Source organism: Triturus cristatus, chromosome 6 (genome assembly GCF_964204655.1).
Source record: "Triturus cristatus chromosome 6, aTriCri1.1, whole genome shotgun sequence".
In the NCBI taxonomy this organism is placed as follows: Eukaryota; Metazoa; Chordata; class Amphibia; order Caudata; family Salamandridae; genus Triturus; species Triturus cristatus.
The window spans coordinates 596,149,457-596,176,025 of record NC_140589.1 but is presented as its reverse complement, the minus strand read 5'-3'; the positions used below and the strand labels follow the sequence as shown (position 1 = coordinate 596,176,025).

The following is a 26,569-nucleotide window of genomic DNA, read 5'->3' as shown; positions in this document are numbered from 1 at the left end:
GACCTCCTGCATTTGCTGGGGTTCTCCATCAACGTGCTGAAGTCGCACCTGAATCCCTCTCAGAAGCTCCCCTTCAGCGGAGTGGTTCTGGATTCGATGCAGTTTCGGGTTTATCCTCCCGAGCAGCGAGTCCGGGATATTCAGGCTACGATTCCGATCTTTCAGCTTCTATCCCGGGTTTGTCAGGAAGACCCTCCGGCACCTGGGCCTCATGGCCTTCTGCATCCTGCTAGTGCAACATGCCAGATGGCATATGCGGGCTCTGCAGTGGGACCTGAAGTTCCAGTGGGCACAGCATCAGGGCAACCTGTCCGATCACGTCCAGATCTCGGAGGGCACTGCACAACAATTGCAGTGGTGGCTTACGAATCGCGATTGGGTCAATGGCAGATCCCTCTCCCTTCCCCAACCGGAGCACACAGTAGTGATGGATGCGTCCCTCCTGGGATGGAGCGGCCACACGGGAGAGGCAGAGATCCGAGGCCTCTGGTCTCCGGCGGAGTCCCGGGTCCACATTAACCTTCTGGAGCTCCGGGCGATCCGACTTGCACTGAAGGCATTCCTTCCCTCTGTCCGGGGAAGTGTAGTGCAGGTGTTCACAGACAACACCACCACCGATCAAAACCATCAGATGACGGGGAAGATTAGTGTATCTGAAATTGCGAAGAAAACGAAAAGAGAGTACTCCAAGCGTCACCAGTAACGTTTCCTGGAAACGTTACTGGTGACGCTTGGAGTACTCTCTTTTCGTTTTCTTCCCCGTCATCTGATGCTTTTGATCGGGATTGTAATTCGTTGAAGACACTTTTATGCATACACGGATGAAAGTGTAAGGACCTACACTCAGAATGTGTCATAAATGTGACGGAATAAACAACAATATATATTTCATTTGAGACTTGTTTTTATGCCCTGAGGAAGTCGCCGGGCAATTTACCCGAGACGAAACACGTGTTGGCTACTGGGCTCTTTGTGGCGTTTCTAATGATACCAATATGTCACTATGGAAGAATTGAGAAGAAACAGAGAAGATTAAAGAAATAAAAGAAAATATCTGTTTGTTTGATTTATTGGACACTAAACCAGTCCCTTCATAACTGCTATTGTAAATTGCTGTTTATAGGCCTAAATTGCCTTGTTCTTGCTCGGGAATCTCTATTTGTTTTTCCGTTTTTTCCTCTGTGACTTATTGTGACGGAGGAACTTTGGGGCATAGGTGGCTGTTCCCCTTGATTTTCCCTAGAGCACTTTCCAGATATTGATCGATAAAACTGACAGGACCTTGGATGTGCGCAAGACTGTAACCCTGCCACGGTTTGAAGTCATATTGTTTTAACCCTTTGGGTGCCAGGCCTTTTCCCCCTCCTGTGCCTGGCGTTTCCCTAGTGGGTGGGTGTCATGACGAGATAGTCTCGTCATGGGCACAGCGCGACTGTGCTCCATGACGAGACCATCTCGTCATGGGCACAGAAGAGGTTAAGGACTCGTCCTTCTTTCTTGCCAAAGGTTGTCACGCCCTTCCACATCGGGCAGACCATCACTTTGCCTACTTTCTTTCCGCCTCCGCATCCTTCAAAAGAGGAAGAGAGGCTCCACAGTCTGCACCCAAAATGTGCGCTCTCATTTTATCTGAAGCGCACACAACAGTTCCGGGTGGATGACCAACTTTGTTTTGGCTACGAGGGCGCCAAAAAAGGTCGGGCCGTGCACAAACGGACCATCTCTCGGTGGGTCGTTCTGTGCATCAAAGCATGTTACTCATTGGCTAAGAAGGAGCCTCCTGTGGGGCTGCGTGCCCATTCTACCCGGGCAACGGCAGCCACTACTGCCTTGGGACGCGGTGTCCCCTTGCAGGACATCTGTCAGGCAGCTACGTGGGCCTTGCTGCACACGTTTACCAAGCATTATTTCCTTGACAGTCCAGTCCGGAGAGACGGCTTCTTTGGCCGTTCTGTTCTCCGTGACTTTCTGGTGTGATCTTTGTTCACATACCCTCCGCTGGGGTTGGTATTGCTGGGGCATCTATTCTAAGGTAAGGAATCTATCACTAACGTGTCTCTTTCAGATGCACAAGTTACTACTTGTGTAATGATATATCTGTAAGAGACATTAGTGATAGATTCCTTACCGCCCCACCCATCATCCCCGTTCTGCGAACTGATTTCTAGAGTTAAGGTCATCCTTTCAGGGCCCTAGTTTCATGGCACCAGTGGTCAGTTTCTTGCATGGCTCTGCGTTCCTGGCGCGAAAAGTCAAGTACAGAACTGACATCAGCGCGCATGGGTGGCGCCTAAGTAGTCTCCGTGATGTCATCTCGGCGCCTACGACGCCAGCGACGGACACGAAGCCGCACTACACCACCTTCCAAAACGCAGGGATACTGCTGATGAAAAAATTTCTGGATCCAGTCTGATGCCCGGGGATATTCTACGGTAAGGAATCTATCACTAACTAATGTCTCTTACAGATATATCGTTACACAAGTAGTAACTTGTGTATTAATCGTTGTCGCTCAGGCGAACATCAGCCGCAGAAGAACTGGCGCGGGATACAGAGGAGCAGTCCTTGTGAGTTTGCTCTTTAGCGAACTTGAGAGCCAGTTTTGGATCCGTGAAGTGAGGCGCCTTGCCGTTGATGGTGACTTTGAGCTTAGCTGGGTAGAGCATGGCGTATGTGATGTTGTGTTTCTGCAGAATCTGCTTCGCCGGTAGGAATTCGGGTCTGGCAGCCTGCACAGCTAAGGTGAAATCCGGGAAGAATGATACGACTTCGCCCTTATATTGAGTACAGCCATGCTCCCTCGCCTGTCGCAACACCACGTCGCGATCTCTTTAATTCAGGAGCCTCACCGCAATCGGCCTTGGGGGAGCTCCGGGCGAGGGCCGTGGTCCCAGCGATCTATGTGCCCTTTCGACAATGAAGACCCGCGACAGATGGGAACCAAAAAGGTCCCTCAGCATAGCTTCAACAAAGTACTCCATCCGGGAGATAGCCGTGGACTCCGAGATACCCATTATACGGAGATTATTTCTTCTTGATCGGGCTTCAAGATCTTTGTTCTTCTGTTTTATAATGTCTAGCACTTTGTCCATTTTTAACAGGTGCTCCACCATGGTTGTTTGATTGTCTTCACCCTCGGACACCCTGGCTTCATCATGCTTAAGTCTGGTGTCATACTCGTCCACTCTGTTTTTCACTCTGTCCAGGCGGGTGGAGAGTGCATCTAGTTTGCCTTCTATGTTGCCCAGGTTTGACTGGACGTCCAGTATTATGGTCATGAGGTCCTGCTCCTGATCTTCCGGTGCATTGTCGTCCTGAGAGAGCGGCACAGTGGGCTTCTCTCCTTTGTGGTCCATTTGCCGTGCACTCCGTGTTTTTTCAAAGGGGAGCTTTGACTGCCTTCTCTCCTCCTTCCCCGTGTTTGTGGTGATGCATGTGCCGTGGCGGCCTGTCCGCAGGGATTCAGAGGGATCGTACTCTGTTGACGTGCCTCGTGCCCGGAGTGGATATCACCATACTCACTCCGTTTTAGCAGTGCCCGCTCACCGCAACGGATCTTGAGGGGCCATGGTGGGGAGTGAAATCAGTTTCTCCCGGGTGTTGCAGCAAAGGAGCACAGTCTCAAGGTAGGTGCGCCGCGGTGCCTGGCGTACCTCCAACCGGGCTCGGCGGCTGCGTGAGTCAGGGCCTGCTTTGGCGTGCTGCGCGTTCTCCCCCTCAACCAGTACACACCGAGACTAGGGATCACAGGTCGCACCAGCACGATTGTCAGCCCAGATGTCTGTGCGCCCCGCCGCAGCACTCACGGCGTCCCGTCGCGGATCTGGGATGGCCGAGTTCTGGGTATGGAGACTGAGGTGTGGGCCATCGGAGCAGGTACGCCACTGCAAGCGGAGGTAGGCGCTGGCCCCAGTGTGATATTGAAGCTCAATCGGTTCGGCCTTCACAGCCACGAGCTAGGGCGAGTCTGTTGATGCTGGAGAGGGGGCTCCGCAGGCCCGGCCGACATTCGTGGGGAGCTCCCCGCTAGGTTGGAGGCTCCGCTGGCATGGTTGCACTGGTCAAGGCGAGTTCTCCGGGCCTCCGGCCCCGCCGCCCCCGATCGCTACGTCTCTCCTCACCTGCTATCAATGGGCCGCATACACTACACCGGCCGCGGCAGGCAGCCCTCCGCGGTAATGCGGCACCAGCGGCCGGCCGGCAGGAGCGATAGACAGAGTTCACAGCAGGCGGTAGGTAATCCCCAGCTCCTGATCGCTTTTCTGGTGTCTCAGCGGGGTTGCAGGCACTGAGCCGTGCTGCTAGGTACCGGGCCCAGGCCGCGTGCACAGGCTGCAGTCCGCTACAGCCGCTAGCCTCCCGGTACCTCGCCGAGCATCGGTGAATCTTGGATTTAACAGCGGCCCGTCTCTGCTGCAGGTATCTGTGGAGCAGTATGTGGCATTTGCAGGAACGGATGGCCCCCAAAGCAGCTGGAACTGAATGGATAATTGCTCAGCTGGCGGAGCTCGCCTAAACAGCGGCCATTTGTCACCGCGGTGAAGCCACCCCACTTTAAGACTGACTTTAATTTGCTAACACATGCAAACTGCATATGTACATCTTGGCGTGTTTTGGCGCATTAAATTCGAGTTGTTGGCTTTGCCAGTGGTTGGTTTTATGCTCAGCAACTCTAATCCATGATTGAGCACAGCTGTTCAAGATGCACGGCGTCGCAGCATGAATGTTGTTTAGTAAATGACAGGGCGGTGGAAGTGGTATCACACACCACTGATATGCATCATGGAGTTGAATCCTGGAATACCGCTTCATGCTGGTATGTCAGGGGAAGGGCAATGAGTGGAATGCACCAAAAAGTAAACCGGACTATCAGGGGCGAGTTTTCTTCTTGTTGTTCCCACTGCCGTTGTGTCCTTGAGACCAGTAGTAAGAAAGGCGTTGACAGATGTTTCAGAGGCCAAAATAGCTCCTTTCCCTAACTGATGTCCATGCAGCACGGATTAGGCACTGCACAAAGTATCCCATCGTGCCTGCTCTCTTGCCTAACTCACTGTCACAAATGTCCCTGCAAATTGCTTCAAACCCCTGGTAGACTTATGTACTTCGCTTCGTTGAGGTGTAACGAGGTTCTAACATATTTCTTTATGATGTGTACACTTCTCTACTTACCTCAGCTTTGAGCCAGCTAGCAGCGTTAACCAAGCAGGACGCACTGTGACAGTGATACCTGTATTCAGCCAGTTATGACTGAATACAATCACACAGAAGTTGCAGTTGGTCCTCCTGCAAGAGTTGATGTGATTTGCAAACACAAAGCATACACGTTCACGCTTTTCTACACTGCGACGTCATTGGAATGCACCTGACTGTTTGTGTACATATACCCCTCACCCCCCGCTGACTGTGTTCACTTCTTTTCTGTTCAGGCTCTGATCAATGTGCAGAACCATGGGGGAGGCAGGACCAAACTTTTTTATGGAACAATCATCATTAATATTCTCAAACTGCTTATCTCCGACTCCGCCACAGAAACACTTTGTCGTATTGACCTTCATGGAGCTAGGGTTGAAGATTTATATTTTATTCTAGTCAGAAACCACCTGAACAACCGCACATGCAGGTACCGCTCTTGACGGTCCCTCAACTCTCTCAAAACCTTCCAACGAACATTCCCAGCATTCTACTTGGTGTCATGAGCCAGTGTGGAGTCTAGAATACTACATTGGTTCTACTTTTTTACAGCAAAAACATTTTTCTAAATGACCCATTTAAGTAATGACCTAATTTCAACACGAATACACATAATTTAAAGCAACACAAAATGAAAGTATATACATAATATAATTGCTCTCAACGAGGCAAGTACAGTCCATACACAGAAATACCTGAAATGAAGAACTATGAAAGAACAAATATAGGAACCACAGTGTCGCGGTATATATCTAAAGATTAGAGTATGCGCTCTCAAACAGCAAGTGCCCTGAGAATGATCTGTAACTCACTGGGAGTCTATGTTCACGAACACTCCTCCCCGTCAGCTGAGGACTCTCTTGCACACTGCATTTCTGTTCAGAAGTCTTTTCAACAGTGTTACCATGTTCAAAGTTACCCTATGAATTATTCTGATTTGTTGAGACTTTTGCAAAATTCCACTAATGGCCACCCTTGACACAAACAGCTCTGCCGCAAACTTTGTCAACTACCACAGGTTTCAAAAACTTTGCTTCACTTTTCATGAAATAGGAGCATTTCTTTATGCACACATAATCTTCAACCATGACAGGTTTATCACAAACACTTTTTTTTCATATCTTAATAAACCTTCTGCTTATGTTGAGCCTGGGTCTGCTTATGTTGAGCCTGGATCACATTCTTTCTCACAGGCGCGTCCATACTTTCAACAGACACTTTCTGTTTCAACCATTTTGACGTCCATGCTGGTCTGAACTGAGTTGTCGGTTTTCTACCCCTGAGCAGTTCAAATGAGGAGACATTTGTAAATGGCTGAGGCACGGTCCTATAGAACCAGAACATGGTTTGGCCTGCAGTGTTCTCAACAGATCTGTTATGCAGAGCCCACCTCACACATTCTACCAAAACCCGTTGAAGCATTCAATGAGACCATTTGATCATTGTAACAGCCTATGCCGAAATTTCAACAGCAACATATGAACAAACTTCAGTTATTGCAAAATGCGGCAGCTAGGCTGCTAACAGGTATTCCAAAATTCACATCAGTTAAGAGAAATTAAAGCTCCAATGGCTGCCAATAAGGCAACAGGTAAGATTTAACTATCTTTGTACTGCCTTCAAAGCTGTGCATGACGTAGGAACAGACCATCTTTGGCAATGTTTCAGTTGCTATGCCCTCACCAGAACTCTTCGCTCCTTAGGAGCGAATATGGTGATAGTGCCTAAATTCAAACAGGTTAATTGGGGTGGAAGAAGCTTCGTTACCTGCACCGCCAGGCATGGAATGAACTTCCTTTCCATATTCGGACCTCCCCAGACCTGTTGTCATTTAGGAAGGTAATTACAAAACAAGACCTGCACAGAAAATATGTCAAAAGAGCAGGTTTTCATCAGTAACCCTTAAACATTCAAAAACCTCTTTGTTTCGAACTATCATAAGGCGGCAAAACTGTGTGCCGTCCAAAGATCGGGTCTGGTGTCACTCAATTTTTAGAAGAACCTTATTCGTGTCTGTGTGTGTAAAAAGTGCCACCCCCATTTTCCTCTACCTGGAATGTGTAGAAAGGAAAGAAAATAAAAATCATGTGCATATGGTGTCCACTAGAAAACAGCTATAAGGAAAAAAGGGGGGGAGAAGGATGGCAGTGCCTCACGGAAGTAACACCATGGAGGGTATGCAGACAGGTACTCGCCTGCTACCTCACGTTCTCATCATTAGCAACTGTCACCCAAAAGGAAAAAACTCCAAAACCTTGTATAAACAACACCTATAGTGCTGTGTGTGAACACTGAACTATGATATGTATATCCGTGTTAAAAAATAATGTCAACCCTTATAGGAGAAACGGAGTCTGATCAGAACCCTTGTCAATCCACATTAAAACCGAGCAAAATAACACTGGCTGTGTGATATTTATTCCGTGCTGTGTGTTTGCTCACTTAAAAACCAAATTTAGGCAGGAACTGAAGACTTGGCTTTTCAGCAATTAGTTCCATCTGGGTCTTTCACTGTAATATGCTTCGTGGCTATTGAGCTAAGTGCCAGCACACCTTCAGTTAACCATTGCCCTTTATAAATTTAATTAACATAACATAACATTTGTCTGGGCGTGATATAGTGAGCTCTTAAAATGCCTTATTCTGCTAATTTCGAGATCCACTGTGATTTCCGCATCAGATGATACAAATTGTACCTCTGTGTCCTAAACTAAGATCTCCAAGAACCCTTCCCTCATACAGACATCTTTTAAGAAATTAAGGACTCATTTAGAGTTTGGTTCCTACACAAATCTTACCTCTGGCCACTTGGAGTAATAGTTTATGAGAACCAGAGCATGTTTAGAATAATTGGGAAGATAGTTGAATGGACCCACTAAATCAATCCCAAATTTTAACCATGGTCCAGCAGGACATTCAATGGGAGATAACAGAAGGTTAGAAAATGTCAGTACTTTGTCACTCGTTGAACACACAACACAATCTTTAATCAGTTGATCAACTTCCCTGTCCATTTATGCCCACCAATATGCAGAACTTACTCTACGCTTGTTATACAAACCACAACCTCACTAGCTTTTAAATATTTATTAATATTTGGTAGATTTATCAAAGTTATGTTTATAAATAATTTAAAATCATTTTTTTTAAGTTGAATAGTTTAACTGAATTATTTTTAACTTAAATATTAATTTTAAAAAATATAACACATTTCATTTTTTAAATTTAATATAACTGTCAACACAACAATTCTATAAAATAAAAGTCAAAATAATTTCATTTATTCAACATTATTTCCTGAGTAATATTATTTTTGGCCCCTACCTTCATTTGTTTCTATGGGAGTGTGTTGCAATACCCGTGACTGGCCAAGTGGGGTGCTAGACATACTCTACGGCTGGAGTGTATTTGCGACTGTTTGAGACCTTTGGACTATGTTAACTTTAGATGTGTAGTGTATGACTAACAATGGTCCTAGGGCTTGATTTAGATCTTAGCAGGACGGAACAGAGTGGGCTTTTTTGGCAGACTTCTCACCGGCCGGCCTGGCGGTCCACTCACCCGATTTAAATGCTTCCTGGCAATTAGAGAGAAGGCTGCCGTGGTCCCGCTGACTATGCCAGGACTTTGCTCCCTACCCCTATGGCAGGATGGGCTACAGGAGGCGTTGGAGGGACTCCAGCAAGTATTACCTCTGTTGGTATTTGGAAGTGGGCTGTTTTCAAAGTGAATTCCTGCGAGAATCCCTCCTTCTTCGAGGTAGTGGAATAAGAAAAAAAGGGGTGAATACTCACCTTTTTTGAGGTCCAGGCTGCGATTTCTTTCTCTACTCCTTTGCACAGGTCTCCCCTTACCTGCTACACGTTGATCGTGACAGACTAGCACCCCGTTTTGATGGCCCCGAAAGTAGATTTTTTGTGGTGTGTTCATGTACACATTGCAAGGGGTGTGTATGTTGGTGGGGTGCAGTATGTACACAATATGTTCACATACATACACATACACAACATATAAGTGTTTTCCGTAATAAATGTCACTTACCTGTCCCCCCACTACCATGGTCCCCTCCTTCAGTCCTCCGCCGAAAGAACACGCCAGTTGAATGGGAATATCTAAATCTGTTTAGCGGGACTCTGCCTTCAGGATGGTGACAGCGGACTGTTCGCCAGCACAGAAGACCCCTGCCACTGCGGTCCTCTGTCTATCGTGTATACATCTAGATAGGGCAGGTGGAATGCTGCCATCTCAACGGTCTTTCACAGACTGCTGCAGCTGCGGGCCAGCAGTCAAATGCCAAGATCTAAATCAATCATTCAATCAGGTTTCTTATAAAGTACAACTACTGACCCATGAGGATCTCAAGGTGCTGAGAAGGGGTTTGGGGGTGGGGGAATCTGCGGTTTAGTCAAAGAGCCAGGTCTTGAGTTCCTTGCTGCAGCGATGGCGATTGCCTAAGGTGCAGAGGCAGGGAAGTCCAGTTCTTTGCAGCGAGGTAGGAGAAGGATCTTCCTTCAGTCCCCTTCTGACCACCCAAAATGGCATGTGGATAATATAAATACAGTTGTTATATATTTTGGCACATTACAATATGAGGCCCTCAAGTTGGGCATTCTTTGTTTGTATCACGGAACAATTAGAATGCAGTTACGCTGCTACAAAGGGATTTAAAAGCCACATCAGCTGCTTGATGTGGTGACATTACATTGTTAATATGTACAAGTACAACTCAAAGTGGTTCCAGGACAGGCATCAATTCTAATACGAATTTGATTTTCATGATGCTGAGAGCATTGGGTAGAAGCCATAAATCACAATATAGTCCACACCAGTTGATTCTAAAAAATTCATTGTAATTCGAAACACATAAGTCTTCAGATTAATTTGCATTAAACAATATTTCCTGGGTCGCTCCCATACTGCATTTCCTATGTGTCTATGCTATAGATGGTAACTCTGCTACCAAACACAACCATTCAGGAGGGGTACATTAAGTTGTGAAAACATCGGAGTAATTCAAGTATGGTGGACGTTCAAATCATTACTAATCTACTGTATGTCCTGTCTTTTCCCCAACCTAGACCTCTTCTGTTAGTATTCCTCTAGGAAATATTGTAGCTCGTGGTCTGTGTTGAGACCAAGTTCAGCAGCCTTGAGACGCATAATCCATAGTGCCTCTGTGCATCTCAATTTAAGTTCCCTGTAGCCACCCCTTGTGTTTTGCTCTTGTATATCAATCCCGTAAAAGGAATACTGTTTATGTTCACCTTGTGACTGAATGGTGCGGGCGTACAGAGCATTGCCGTACTTGAGTCTGCTGCTGACGACCGCATGGGTGACCGTTTTCCTGGACTCAGCGGGGATCCACTTAAAGAACTTACGAAGCTGGTGGAGCGTGTGGATGCAGGAGGACAAAACAGCATTGATTTGATGGTTCATTGAGAGCGAGGAGTCCAGGATGATGCTGAGGCTTTGTGCGTGGCCATGGGTGTGGGGGGGTTCCAGGCAGAGGGGGCGGAGCCCAGGATGAGGACTTCAGTTTTGCGGCTGTGGGTTCGTCTTTGAGGGAGCGAATCAGCTGGGTGTCTTCAACGTAGGAGACGATGTTGAGTCCGTGGCTTCTGATGATGGCTGCAAGCGAGGCTATGTAGATGTTGAAGAGTTTGGGGCTCAGTTAGGAACCCTGAGGCACTCCATAGCTGATGTCTGTGGGTTCTAAGTTAAACGGTGGAAGTCTGACTCTCTTTGTACAGCGGGTGAGGAAGGAGCCATCCATTCTAGGCCTTTTTCACGGATGCCGGCGTCGTGGAGTCTTGCGAAGAGGGTGTAGTGGGAGACGGTGTCGAGGGTGGCTGAGCGGGCCAGGAGGCTAAGGGCAGCAGTTTCGCCTCGGTCGACGAAGGTGCGGATGTCATCTGTAGCAGCGAGGAGAGTGGTCTTGGTGCTGTGGTCCTTAGTCTTTTGTGAGTTGGTGTTTGCTTAGGCATGTCCCTCCTTAATCACCTCCTTATTGCCCTAACCCCCTCTTATTTTATAGTAGATTTTTCAGCCATTCCCCTGATCCCTCCCTTTTTTGCTAAGCAGTAAACTTACATGTGTGGAGACCTCCCCATAGGACAGGTAGGAGAGGTGGAGGTGGAGATTTCCACTAATAGGTTTGTGAATTAGCATTTTGTAGTAAGTAGTACTACTACAGTACTACTTTACATACTACAAAATGCAGTTTGTAAATCGGGCCCCTTGTCTCGGAGGCTGGCAATTGTCAGATGGAGGTGGGGAACACCTGGAATGGGCAGAGGAATTGTTGACCAACGTTATCTTTTCCTAAGAAGGCGAATTTACCAAGCCCATGTGGTTTCAAAGTGTTCACAATAAGTTATTTTATAATATAAAGTCCTGCACTGTGTCCTTCCTCTTTTTCTGCCATTTCTAAATAGCTGACAATGCTCTGCCTACAATACCTTTCACATCCTCAGCTTTCAAGATCATCCACGTACATCTTGAGTATTTTCTTCTCTTTGGACAGATTGCGGAAGACCCCCTCAGTTTTGCCCGTGTTATCAGACCTATTTGTGTACCAATGCTCAGCAGGTTGATTTCGATGGTAATAGTGTCCATTTAATGTTCAAGTGATGCGCGGGATGCCTCCAAGGCGTTTACCACCTTCAAAGGAATGGCTCCGGATCCGAAGCCTGTTGCATCGTGGATCCACCTTCGTTATCCTGGATTGCCCTATCTTTCCTGGAGTTAGTTCTTATCTGTTTATACATGTTATTGCCCTGATTATTTCTAGCATTATTGCAACTTTACATTTTTTATGTTCATTGCGTGGTCACCAAGAAGCTTGGGTCTCCGGTCTAGCATACTAGATCAGTGCACACAATCGAGGCACAAAAAGAAAATGCATATTTTCCCACAATATATTTTGACTACTGAATGCCCCTCGCAGACAGGCATCTGATGTACGTATTTATGGCATCCAGTACCTTTGATCTAGCACTATATTTAAATAAAAAGGTGCTGTGATATAATGCACATTGACGCGGTCCTTAAATATTTTGAGAGGTGTACCTGAAATTTCACTTGGGCTGATCTATGCACAGATAAACATGGTCTTTGGCGAAGTGGGGGTCCCATGGGGTGGGGGCCGCCCCAGCAAAGTTTATTTTATCCTGCATCAGTCCCGACGCTTCTTGAAAACCGTGCATTGTATACCAGATCAAACACTTAAACCTTTCTGAAGCCATCAAAAAATGTGCTCTGCAGTCGGGAGTCAACCTGAGGGCGATAAAAACAGAAAGAGATGTTCTTTGTTATACATGTTTGATAAAACAAATCCTGTGGATTGCCATACGGCAATAATATGCATTAGAGTGGATGTAGATGAACAGTATTTTTCAGAGACATCTCAACAGCCTTTGACGCCTTCAGTTTAACTGCAGTTCAAGTCTGTTACTAAGTGCAGAATAATGCATCTCACTTTGCCGTGTCCTTCACATGGCATTACGTCAGCAGGATAGACTAACGAGCTGCTGGCCTTTCAGCCTCAACCCTTGCACAGGCACAAGGTGTGCATAAAGGGGCGAGCAGCCAATCCATTTTCCTGGTAGATGATAAGAATAGATTTAAAACCACTACTTAGAACCTTGCTGGTGCCACTGGGGTGCATCCATTAACGTGATTAGGGAGAAGGCCCTTCGCAATCTCACAATAAGTGGTTGCAGTCTATAGTTTTACTTTCTATAATTGACTCTTTAAAATGCCCTTGTGGTAGATTGCTCAAGTCGGAGGAAGTGCTGATAATGAAACATTAGAATGCGTGAGCATTACGAACTTTAAAACTCTAACAGATTTAAATGTTGCCTTGCCACTAAGCTTTTCTTAAGGACTAGCTGCCTAGTATGTGTGCATGCTGCTGTGCATATTGCTGCTCTAAGTGCAGTGCATTCTTCGTTCCGATGCAGTTTTCAGGGCTTGCGCCCACCTAAGCCTCTTTCTGCCCCCGCGCCCATCTTCCCGGAGTCCCAGGAAACTTTTAGAATATTTTACACCGACTAAAGAGCTTGAGGCCAGGGGCGTTGCTTGGCAATAAGATTTCGAGGGTGTAAGCTTCAGATTTCCAAACAATCACTCTGGGATATCTAGTTAAAATACATTATATGGACTGTAATAATACATGGTATGTACCAATAAAAATATATTTTTAAAAAATACATTCTATGAGAAGCACGACAGGGGGACTTAAGGGGCAGTGGAAAGAGAGAGAAGGAGGGATTGTTAGGGGCACCTAAAACACATTTTTTCAAACGAATCAACATTTTTTTAAGGGCTTCAAAACAGAGGAGAGAGAATGTGTTTTTGTCAGTGTGGGCATCCGAAAATCTCAGGTGAAATCCAGCTGAAGTTCAGAAAGTGAATAAGCAATAAAGATGCATTTACATTATTGTTTTATCTTATCATATTTTCTGTGTCTTCAAAGACCGAGGTCAAATTGCTTTTTATTTTTGAAACCTGGAGACTTGTGTTTACTTCTCTTTCGCTGACTGCAAAGTTCAATAATTTTGTAATGTGAAGTATCTGACAATATTACTGGGGTACTGAGGCTAAAAAGAAAGGCTGTAGGTTGTCAGTTTTTTGGAACACACAACAAAATGAGCTGTACACACACCAGCGTTTGTGCACCATATCGTTTTATCAACATAACTGCTGTCAATGTGAATTTTGTGGCCATTTCTATAGATATTGTTAGGATGCTATCACTCCATGGTTTACTAATATGTTTGTTACAGTTTACTCCAAAATACCCCACACCTTTACATTCTCCTGCTGAATGGGTGCAGCTCATTTGTTATACTTGTTCTTTGTGTGACACTTGGATTTTTCACAACCCTTATGACTTTAGTGATCCAACATTGATGGCAGCACCTTCACTCTGAAAATTGTTCCAGCACCACTGGTCGCAGCATTATTAATCCTATTCAGAGTATCCAAATTAAATATTGCCAAGGCAAGCAACTTACAGGGTATGCAAATGGAGTTCATTATTTGTCCATCTATTGGGAACCTGTGTCCCGCTTTGGCCCCTTTGCACCCCATTATGCTTGGCCCAAGCCCCTTTTTCTCTCTCTTGCCTATGTCCCATTTGGTACTCACTTCCATTTCGCTGGTGCAGAGGTTACTGTGGTTCTCGGACACATTGTTGAATAAAGTGTGCGGTCACCTTTCGCTTCAGCAGCATCATGCGCACCACCCCAGCCCTTTTGTAGCTATGTGAGGTTTCTGGCCCTAGGGGGGCTCTTACCAAGGTTGTTCCTTGTGTCTGGTTACCCTGTACTTCATGCCGAGATGTTTGGAGAACAATGAGGAACGGCCCAAACTTTGTACCATAGGACCCTGGCACGACGCCTCCAGGATTCTGAATTTTGGAGGGCCAAGAAGAAGCCTGGGTGAGCTATCAAGATGCATTGCATTGCAGATAGCGAAGTTGGGTGTGCACAATAAGAAAACATTTATGGTCAGGTATATTAAAAACTATACGTGGACAGTAATTCAGAGCCCCTTTACCAATGCTAGTTCTCCATGTTCGGTTACTATTCTATGAAATAGGCATTCCTTTTGGGACCAGCTCTCCTGTTTTTCCTACATGGAACATCTGAACCTAAGCCTATCCAATGAATCCAGTTGAGATACTGAATGTACATTGGTTCAATCAAGTGTAGATTCACTGTGACCAATTTACGATTAAACCAACAAAATACATCTATACATATGAATGTACAATCACGCCAAAGAATCTACGTCAAGAACAAAGAATGTGCTTTAACAAAGCCAAGTGTATATCGGTACATTAGCTGCACAGCAGGTGAACGGACAATAAATAAGTGCTGTTATTCAGTAAAGCATTGTAACATATGCTGTGCCCTCTACTAAATAGACATGGAAAGTACACTTTCTCTGATTGGATAGCTCCTTGCAGAGCGTTGTGTAGCTCTGCTTAATCACTATTATTCACTTAATACAAAGTATCCAACAGACGCTAAGCGTACAATGAGTGCAGACTACAACACTTGTAAAATATCTTAGTTACTGAAATGCAACAGGTAAGGTTCACACACAGCCCTGCAATAATTCCAAATCATGGGAAATTTTCCATGACACAACTCCTTGCATTCTTCGGGAGTAGGTATAGTATTTGGATAGTGCTATTAAGTGAAAAGTTTAAAAAAACTTGTGCCTTATATCCGCATCTTTTGTCTCTACTGATTTAACACCTGCCCCCAATCACTTAAAGTTTGCCAAATAAATGCTGCTCATCGTGAAGGTGAGTATCCAGAGAGCGGGGCGGCAGGCCCTATATGAAGCATTATACATAAGATGGATGGGTTGCCCAAGAAACACAGTTGGGGGTCTGTACCCCTCTAGAACCATGTCCACAGCCTGTAGAGACTGCTGCTCCCTGAGTTTCCTTTGCTCTATGGCTGTGATGCATTACAATAGAACCCTTAGCCAGTGCTTAATTTGAGCCGTGGTTGTAGTTGGGACCCACCAGCACTCCTTTTTTGGGGACCAGGACTAATATTTTACCATCAGATTTTGACACAGAACAAGAAAGAGAAAGGCAGTGAAGGGTGTAAGAAGAAGGAAGAGAGCAAGACGGAAAATCAGTGACAAAGCGAGACAGCAAGAATGAACAAGCATTTGCAATGCAATAGGTCTCATGTTACTGAAAGTTTGAGCTATTGGTGTTGCATTATTATTTGCAATGCCAGTAGGTCAAACTTTCAGTAATGTGAGACCTATTGCATTGCAAATGCTTCTTTAATCTTGATTTTAAAGCCAGGACCCCAAGACATTCTTCAGCATGACCGTGGCCTGTAGAAAAGGACCTAAATGTGTCCCTTCTGTATAACAACATGGATGGATGCTGCATTTGCGTGTGATTGGAGTGGGGAGGGTGTGTGAGCAAGGAGTCAAGATATGGCCAGAGCTGGCCAACCAAAAGAATCAATTGGTGATGTCCACTGGGAGGGACCCAAGCATCAAAAGGCGAGACAGATGGACAATATTAACCAACCTGAGAAAAGGAATTTTAAAAACAGCCCAACTAACCACCAAAGCGGTGGGCGTGTCCAAAGTCCCCGATAGCCCACATACAGAATGCATTGCAGAGCAGCACTTGCGCTGCCCAGGCTCGACTTAAAAAGAGACTGCAAGAAAAAGACAAAGTGGCAGGTATTGTATGTTGGTGGATGACAGAGGCATAAGGTTGAATTTAAGACTAGACAGCCTAGGTATTCGGCAACCTCAACATTTGGCAGCTGCGCCAGGGGGCTTCCAAGAAACATGTGGGACCCGCTCTTATTCAATTACAGACTAAGCACTTCCCTTAATGAACTGATGAGAGCACTGACAGCCCCTTCCTTCCCTCACGTTTAGGGCAAGAGGTCCACTCACCTACCTATTGTGCTGCAGCTGTCACCGTTTTTTCCTTGCCACGGCAGTTCCATGCATGTGATGTTAGAAGGAAGGGAGGGGATCTTACATTGGATTTGGACCAGCAATCTTCCGTGTTTCCACTAACCAGCAGGCCGATATGGGGGCAGGGGGGTGTGGGGGTCGTACTGCACGTTTGTAATTTTGAGTGCTGTAGTGAATGTTTTAGAAGCAACATGTTTAGCAAATCTTTATCATATGCAGTTTGTTCGTTTTCATTTCAAATAATTGCTTGTTTTTCTAAAGTGTCTCAGTGCACAGATGTGTTTTACAGTTCTCCACCAAATGCACCCCAACGAAATGCTGATCCGGAAAATAAAGCAATACATGCTACTTAAGCAGCACTTTTCTTTCTACTTTATAGAACCGTATGGTGCACATATGCAATGGTTGGAATTCAGACTTCGTTTCTCAGTCAGGACACCTGTAATTACAGTGCCATTAACACATTCGTCAATAAATCAATAATGTAATCCTATTTCTCTTGTGACATTCGTTATAGCCGAAGGAAGCAGCCAGGGGAATAGACGTGTGTACTAAGGATACGTGTTTATGGACTAAAGTCCACGCCCAGATTTCTAAGAATTCTATCCCTCCATGATTAAAAAAACACAGAACTGTAGTAGTGTCAGTCATAGTACCAAACGAGCATTGGCAAAACCAACCGGTCTGGCTTGTATTTTGAGTTCTAACAGAACTATTAAAACTCGGCTCATGCAGTGAAAAAGACAAACTTAAAACACTGCTTTGTGTATGCAAAGCATGCCATGAAGAATGTAAGAGGCAATGCTGAAGTGTACTTTTGAGATGTACAATACTTCCTCGCTCATTGAAATGCCTATAATTATTTAGGAGGCAATAGCATGACGTCAGAGACCATATCCATCTCGGTGGCGCCAACGGTCACTCTAGGTAACATTTTCAAAAACTGTGAATATTTTTCTAGATAGCTGCATTGCCAAGCCAGACCTATTGTTTATGAGTACGTGCTTGTATTGTTGCGAAGATGAAGCTTGGACATCTCCCCCGTATTGCCACTTAGTGAGCCTTGCAGCTTCACAGGAGAAGTGTGTTGCTGCCTTTGCTTTCTAGAAGCCATGTTTTGTTCGTTTGTGTTCATTGTTAGCATTACATATGCTGTAACTTTGGAAGCTGGCACTGCTGTTGCTCTTGGAGTACCTCTATGATGTGTTATTGAAGTTTAATAGTCTTCTCTGGACACAAAAGCCAAAACAAGTTTTTACAAGTAGGTGGGTGCATTTCAATCATGTCTGCATTTGTCTCTTAATTTCCAGACTAAGCTGATGGTGGTTTGTGGCAGTTTCCACTGTCTACAGTGTGTCTCTGTTGACTATAGTGTTGTGTGCTCGTGCATCAATTAATGTTTTGTCTTTTTAGATTCAATATGAGCAAAGGGTCATGGAACTGGAGCAAATGCTTGCGTCCAAATCCGCAAACGACATCCAAAAGGGGCAAGACCAGCAAGCCAGCCGTCTAGCCATTGAACAAGATCTCATAAGCCTCAAAGAAGCCCATCAAAACACAGAAGCACATTTACTGAGGGAAATCGAAATGCTGAAAAAACGAAACGCTGAGCTGGAAATTAAGAACGGGGACATGAATGATAAAGATTTTCTTTCTTTTGAACAACAAATCGAACAGGCTAACATGAATGCTCGCTTGGTACGGCTCAACCAAGAATTAGCTGCCAAAACGAAGGAAGTTCAAGGGCTTTCCAAAACAGTCGAGAGACTTCAAAAAGAGAGGATGTCTTTGTTGTCTGATCATACTTCAAGCACCAAAATAGCAAGCAAACCAAAAACTGCAAATAAAGCGAAACAAGACTTGGTGCCACCCGCCAAGGAAGAGTCTAAAAACACAGATCAGTTCCCGACAACTTTGGATGAGAAAGCGTACCAGCCTCACAACTTTGCAGAAACTCATATTTCCGAAGTCCTCCGAGAAAATGAAACGTTGAAAAATAAGCTGGAGAGACTGTCTGAGACTATCAGCCACCAGAAGACTCAATGCCAAACTGCCATCGCTCATGCAGAAAGTAACCTAAGAAGGTAACGAGAAATATCATTTTTGTTTATTTGAGCAGTTACTTGAAGTAGCCTGAGCATGGAATTTGTGAATTTTAGGCCATGGCTCAATAAAGGACTCTATAGTTCATAAAAACATCAAGGACTATTTAATGGGAAAGCTGGGGAGTGATATAGGAGCTGGCAGGTTAAATAAAGTGTGTTTAATTCACAGACCGTTATATACATAATAAAACCTAGAAAACACTCTGTGGCAAAGGGATCACAGACACACCGGCACAAAAAGGTTCTTAGAAAAATGCAGGAAAATGTATCTATTCCAATTCAGATGGCATTTCAATCTCTCTCTCTCTCTCTCTCTCTCTCTCTCTCTCTCTCTCTCTCTCTCTCTCTCTCTCTATATATATATATATATATATATATATATATATCTGCGATTCCACAGCGTCTCAGCCTTTTCACAGCCACACAGGGACACGGACCACATATTTGTGCCAATAATCGTCTTTATTCAGATGCCGCCATAACGCGTTTCAACTCCTTCGAGTCTTGTTCACATTGATATATATATATATATATTTATTTCTGCAATTGTTTTTGCAGCGCATTGCAAAGCCATGGGTGGTATTGCCCGTGGGGTAAAGGGATGTGATGTATCGTCGGATATTAATTCGAGATGCATGCACATTAGATAACTCACCATCTCCAGCCTCTCCTCCCAAGGAGCATGGGAGAGAAGCTGTTGGTGCAATATGGATACGTTTATGGACCTTGGGACCGGGCACTTATGCTGATTTCTCCCTGCATTTGGCTGCCAGAGGCCGAGGCAGATAACAGCTGCCCCAGTACCATGCCCAAAAGTGCAAAGAGGATGCTGGGGCAGCGGTTAAACACCTCTCCATTTGAAAAATATGACCTCTCTTCATTTGTCAAGTGGAAAAGGGGCAGTCAAGGAAAACCTCTTTAGGCAAGGTAGGGTGGAATAAATATACCCATGCCCATGGGCTAGGTGGGAGGGGAGTGAGAAACACTACCAATACGTTTTTAAACCAAATCCCACCCTTGAGCATGATAGGGGTAATGTACTAATGGAGAAGCGTAAGGGCTCTAAATATCCTACACTACTTTGGTCAGTCTGGGGGAGGGGGGTTGAACAAAGACATCCCCTGCATTTGGCCATGGTGTGGATATTTAACCTCTAATCTTGTACATGGCAAGGGAGGAATCCAAAAATACCGCCATGTCCATGGCCAAGATGGGGGAAAGAAATAGAAAGAAGAGTAACAGCTCTGAATGCCTTGGGAGGAAAAGCTGTAAATGCTGAGAAAGCAGAAAAACAACCACCTTCACTCTTAGCCAAGACAGAGAGTGCAAACTCCTCCACCTCTTTCTTTGGGACTGGGTAGGGGGGCAGAGGGGCGGGGGAGTAACATAGACCCCCATCCTTGAGGAAAAACAGAAATGTCCTGAAACAACTTATGTTGTACTATGGAAACTTTAGCTACCGCTCCCATCATCCTTAGTCTGAATTCCAGCGTTCCAAGGCACTGTTTCGGACATCAAACATGTTTTCACTAAAATACCACATTCCATTCCTAAGGAAAAGACATGCATATCCACATTTAAGCTGACGAAAAACATACATAACACAACCAAGTACACTGCATTCTACACCCATAAAATGATTGTGTCTTAATGTCTAAGCGGGCGTTTAGTCACTATTTTTGGTCCTGATGAAGTGCCGCCTGATCCCTGGGCTCTATAGGCATGAAACATGTTGACTTCACCCTGTAACCGCTATCTTGGTACACTGTGACCTCACGATAACACCACTGGTATTAAACTTGTTCTAGGAATAACCAAGGCTATTTTAAATACCCTTCACTTCACACTCATCACTTTTGCATATAGCCCTCCTTCATGCATTCACCTTTAACGGTGTTACCAGATCAAAAGATCTTTGCTAAAGAGCCTCCAGGCCCATCAGGCATTTCAGTGCCGGCCAGACGAGGAGCACCCAATGATGAAGTATAACACCCTAACAAGTGTCTGAGGGCGCTTAGATCTGAGTTTCAGGTCTCCCTGCAACAGAAACATTAGCCATGTGGCCCCACCCCTGGTGACCATTTGGACAACGAGGAGGTACTCCTACCAATGATTACTATTAATGTATGGATACACACTCATGACAAGAAACAAGAAACCAAACACTGCTGCCCTTAATGTCAGACTCTTCGCACAACATTAATAATCTAACACACAAGTAAAACAATTCATCACAAAAACCTACAAACTCATCCACATAATTATTCAGTCTATTCACTTCCACCATACACCTACCACAAGTTATAGTGTTGGTGGGAGCTAAGGTTGACTGAGGAAGGCGGAAGCGAAGGGTAAGGTATTAACTTGCTAATTTCACGTCTTTTTCAGGTTGTGCTGTAGCCCCTAATCTATCCCATCAACCAGAACTCTCCTTTAAATTTCCTTTTTTTCCAAGGATTTGAACATTTTGCTGTCAGAATTAAGATTACTTAGTAAGTTATTTCACCTGCTACAGAAATCTGTGCAACCTCTGTTATGTTCTGAAACGAAAACTGAAATAAATTCAGAAAAGAATCAGTTCTTGTCAATCGCATCATGAATCTATTTCTGTTTTCTCTCCCAGGGCGAACGAAGAAGCTGTGAAGCAAATAGCAGCCTTGAAGTTATCACATCAGAGAGAATTAGAGAAAATGATCTGTCAGCATGCTATCGAACATTCTGCTTCCCGAGTTGCAGAACTAAGCAGCAAGAGTTCTTCACAGGAGGTAAACAGTGTGCAGTTGTGTGTGTTGTAAATGCAGTAGTGGAGGGATAGTTTTCTTGCCTCTACCACACAATCTATAAGTTAGAGGAATGTGTAACTAATTGCCAACATATTGTTTGTTAATTCATTTCATTATATATACATTATCTGATAGAGACTACTAGCCGCAGATTCCTTCACGTAGAATTATCCCCAGGCGTGAGACTGGATCCGGAAACTTTTTTTTTGCCACAGCATCCCTGCGTGCGGGGGGCGGGGTGACATCACGCGACTCCGCCCAGGCGTCGTCCGCGTACGAGACGTCTGCGAGGTCACATAAGACCCGCCCCGGCGCGCCTACGTCAGTTTTTTTCTTTTCCGTGTGCAACGCGGATCCTATCCTTGCTACGGGCCTGTTAGGGCCCCTTTTTCTTCCATTTCCTTTTGGTGAAACAGTGTGCGAATGCCTTCGGGCTTCAAAACTTTCACGTTTTGTGGGCGTTTTAAGTCGGCGACGGACCCTCACCTAATTTGTATGTGGTGTTTGGGGAGGATCACGGCACCACGGATTGTGCGGCGTGCCAACAGTTGAAGCCGAAGTCGCGGCGGGAGCGCCAGATGAAACTTCTCTCGGCGCGTCTCTCCAGGTCGACGTCTTCCCTTCGGTCTGCTTCAACGGACGGCTTCAGATACGGCTGTGGTCGTTGTCCTCGCCCTTCTCCGGTGTCACGTGAGCGTCCCTCCCCGGTGGGTAAGTGTCGCAGTTTGTCCCCGGGGGCTGGATTCCGGCCTTCCGGGGGCGTGGACTCTCCGCGGGTGATGCGGTCCCGTGTGTCGTCCTATCCACCGTTTCCCGGTGTTGGGGCATTGAGAGTCCAAATGGAGACATACGCGGCGGCTTTGCAGGCCTCGCTGGCGTCTCCTCCGCCTTCCCCTCCTGGGGCGTCGGCGGATCCCAAGAGGCCCGCTGGCTGGGCTCTTGGGGGCGCAACATGTTCGCCTCGACCAGCGCGGCCCTGCGGGCCCTTAACACCTTGTGTGTGCTGGTTAGGGCCTCCTCCTGTTTGTGGGACTCGGCTGAGTCTCTGGGATCTGCAGCGTCTCGGGAGTCTGGTCTCGGCATCATGCATTGGATAGCCGGGAGCTTGCGGCGTTTATTCTCCGCTCCGCTCTGGACATCTCAGAGGTGCTGGGCCGGGCCATGGCTTCCTCAGTCGCTCTCCGCCGCCATGCTTGGCTTCGGGACGGAGTATTCCCTGAGAATATTCGGGAGCGACTCATCGACCTTCCGTTTGATGGCAGCCTGTTGTTCCATGCCCCGGCCGACTCCGCCATCCAAAGGCTCTTGGCGGGGCTCTGTCCTCCTCCTCTTCCTCCGCCTTATCCTCCTCCGTCCCCTCCTCAGTGACTTCTGAGTTGGGTTGATTCTGGGCCTTCTTAGGCCGGTTGTTCTGGCTGTGGAGTATGTTTTCTGGCCGTTTACGTCCTTCCTTGGGACTTTGACATTGTTGGCTGCTGGACGGCCCTTGTGTTGTTTGGGTGTGGGTTCTGCAGGAGTTGTTGCACGGACTTGGTCCTGAGATTGGGCCTTCTGCTTTGCTTGGGCTGCTTATCACGCCTTCAGCGGGGGTGTTTTTTTTTCCCCGTTGCTCTTTTGTTTTTCCTCTGCTGCGGAAGTTCTTCCAAAGAGGGTTCCCATATCTTGGGACTCAACGTACCCTATGTGGGGTAGTAGTAGCTGTCATATAGCTTGCACTCTGCTAGAGGGTTCTGGTCGCCTTCGGGTGCCTGTTCTCCATGGCGTTTAGGTAGGTTGCTTTTGCTTCCTGAGGTCCTGTGCGCAGCCACTCGTAGTGGTGTGCCCGGGCATCTCCTCCTCTCCCTGCTCCTGTCCTGAGGTCTGGAATGATTCTGTGTTCTCCATTGCCAGGCGTCGCCTACTCTGCCTTCCTGGGGCCTCGGGCTGTTTTTCTTGCTTCTGGCGACTTTGACTGCCAGCGCTGTTCTGGCTGGCAGGCTGCTCTCCATCTGGAGTGGGTTCGCCTTCTTTTCCCTTGTTTCCTTGGGACCTCTAGGCTTCTTCTTCTTCTTCCGCTTTTCCTGTCTTGGCATTGGGCGGAAGCTATGTTGCCTTGTGGGGGAGTGGGGTGCTTCGGCCTCTCCGTCCTTGCCCTTGGTTCCTCTGCTGTGAGTGTACAAGCCTCTTCAGCCTTCTTTCCCTCCTACATCCCCTTGGGGTCGATGGGGTTCTGCTTTTGGGGATTCCCTTGCCCTGGCAGGCGCGAGGTTCTACCTGATCCACAGATCTGGTCCCCTGTGGGGCACTCTGTTCTGCATTGGCTGGTGGGGTCCTTTCGCAGACCCTCCTTCCCAAGGAGTATGGCTAGGGTATCCATTCTACGTGAAGGAATCTGCGGCTAGTAGTCTCTATCAGATGTACGAGTTACTTACCTTCAGAAACGATGTATCTGGTAGAGACGATTCTAGCCGCAGATTCCTTCACGGCCCGCCCTTCCTCCCCTATTCTGCGAGGACCCTTGGGTTGGTCCTTGGTACTCGCCTCCCAGTAGGGGGCTGTGTCTCCTGTGAGTGCCTTCTTTGTTCTGGACGGTTGGCTCCGTCTGGGGGCGGTTCATTCCTCCTTTGGTCCTTTGGAGGATGGGGTTCTGGTGCTCCGGCGCCCTGCTGCTCTGGCTACTCCAGGTTTGGGGGGGATTGCTTTATATCCCTGCCTCCCTTCCATTGCTATCCTCTGATTAAGTGTCATCTGGCCTTGTCTTGCCCTTGTCCCTTATGGGTGGTTGCCCTCTAGGTTGGGGTGACTTGTAGGTTTGTTGTCCCTGTCTGTCTTGGGACTGGTCCCCTAACTTGCTCAGGATGGGGGGGGGAGGTTTACTACGTGTGCCATGACTTTTACGCATGTTCTATGTGCTGGCAGGGTGACTGCACAGGTTTCTGCTTGTTCTTCTTCTTCCCCTGCCCTTGGGTTCTGCGGTGTTGGCACTACTCTGGTGGTGTTGTTAGTCACCGTTTCTTTCCAATTTTTCTGCTTTTCGCACACTGTTCCCATGCTTCCACAGTTTTTTATCTGGTGGTTCCGCGTTGTGGTGCGGAAAAGTTCTCCGAAGTAAACTGACGTAGGCGCACCGGGCGGGTCTTATGTGACCTCGCTGACATCATGTACGCGGACGACGCCTCGGTGGAGTCACGTGATTTCAACCCGCTCCCGGCGCGCAGGGATGCTGTGGCAAAAAAAAAGTTTACGGATCCAGTCTCACGCCTGGGGATAATTCTATGTGAAGGAATCTGTGGCTAGAATCCTCTCTACCAGATACATCGTTACCGAAGGTAAGTAACTCGTACTTTAAGAAAGATGCTTAAGTCATGGGAATGCCACACCTTCTCTAGGCATACTGCGTATGAAGTTTAAACTTTTAATGAGCAATAGTTATGTTTTGATATCTCACACAAGGCTGCTGGAGCTTCATCACGCCATCTTTAAATAGGAAAACACAGTGAAAGCCCTTTAGACGGCCTATATGTCTCTCATGGTGTTACCCGCAAGAATCCCCTATTTCATTTAGTTATGTGCAAGCTGAAACAATTCAAATTTATCCTAATGTGCATGTTGCTTGGTTCTGCCAACGTTCTTGGAGTCACTGCATTCCATTGCCCTGGGGTCGTTGGTTCTTTGGGATTGGCTAACCTCGGGAACTCATCATTTAAATGAAAACGTTAGTCAAGCTGTTTACACATAAGCCCCCAGTCTTGGTGTTCTGGTATTCCCACACATATCTTCCAATTCAAGAAAGGTGTCTCACAGTCAAATGCTGCATCTCTGGCGACCTGAAGGTTCTTTCCCAACATGTCGTAGGGTTCTGCCTTGAGGTGCCCTCTTTGCCTACCCCAGGACTGTTCCCAAGGTGCCTGACCTAATACTGGAGTCAGCCCTAATGTGCTTACAACAACCAATAATAGGGACAAACTACCTCTGTCTTAAATAGAGAAGACACCAAAGCCTAAGACATCAACTAGTACAGCTACTGCTGGCACTGCGTTTACATGATGTGTCTCTGAACCTTCATGAATCGGGTACACCGGTCTGAAAGTTGGGCCCCAGAAAGAGTCCTGGGTACTGCCGGAAGAGTCCCAGTACCACCTGTAGTTTGTAATAAAGGAGATAGTAAATTTAAGGTTTGCAATAATGAATCTATATCTTGACAATCTGATGTGACTGCCCTTCCTTCCAGAAGGCTAAACTATCTGATGGCATGTACATCTGTTTGTAGTCATAGTCAATTTTATTGTACGTTTATTTAAAACCTTTACAAACAAAGCAATTGTGAATATTCGACATACAAAGTTAACAAAACACGTTATAAGAGCAAACAGAGCTGAATTTAGGCTGATAGGATTCAGCTGAGCCGTATTTTGAAAAGCATATACAAAAGCGATCAATACCACGTAACAGAACAAACCTTTGGACATACATTTAGGAACAATGTGCAAAATACAACTGTTTGTAGTAGAATGCACTTTTCTACCTAACGCTAATATGCAGATGCTGTCCTCTTATGATGCCTTCGCCAAATGTCAGAAACTCAGAGAAGTCCACAAACAAGCTGATGAATTTCTCCCAAGAGCATTATATGTACGCCATATAAATTCTAACAAAGCAACAATGCCTGGGCTTATCTCCTCTGACCACCTTGATGTGAGAAGAATGTTTTTGTTTTAATCTTATTAACGAAAAGATATAAGCCTGATTTATTGCATTCACATGAAGAAAGAAAAAAGGTTAGGGTCTGCTAGGCGCTTCATCAATCACAACTTTTAGAATAAATGTAAACTTGTTCCAAAACAGCAATAATCCCACCAATGATTCATAAGCTGTATCTGAGCTTAGGATGCCTTACAGCTGTTGTGCTGAGCATAATATATGCTTCAGCAACCTACTTCTCCGCTTAAAAATAAACCACAGAGTAAAAATACAGAATTGATAAACTTCTGCCTGCGTAGGAAGAAATCACAAGTTGCAGGCGTTAAAGTTTTAAGC

General features: G+C 46.1%; 1 protein-coding gene across 4 annotated transcripts in view; it reads left to right on the top strand.

Moving 5' to 3' along the window:
• Positions 1–26,569, top strand: part of CEP162 (centrosomal protein 162) — an 857,607-nt gene that overhangs the window by 687,764 nt on the left and 143,274 nt on the right. For all 4 annotated transcript variants that reach the window (XM_085611039.1, XM_085611040.1, XM_085611038.1 and 1 more), the window contains 2 exons: positions 18,079–18,749; positions 21,394–21,535. In XM_085611039.1, the coding sequence (XP_085467165.1) occupies positions 18,079–18,749; positions 21,394–21,535 (813 nt within the window). The remainder of the gene's footprint in view (positions 1–18,078; positions 18,750–21,393; positions 21,536–26,569) is intronic.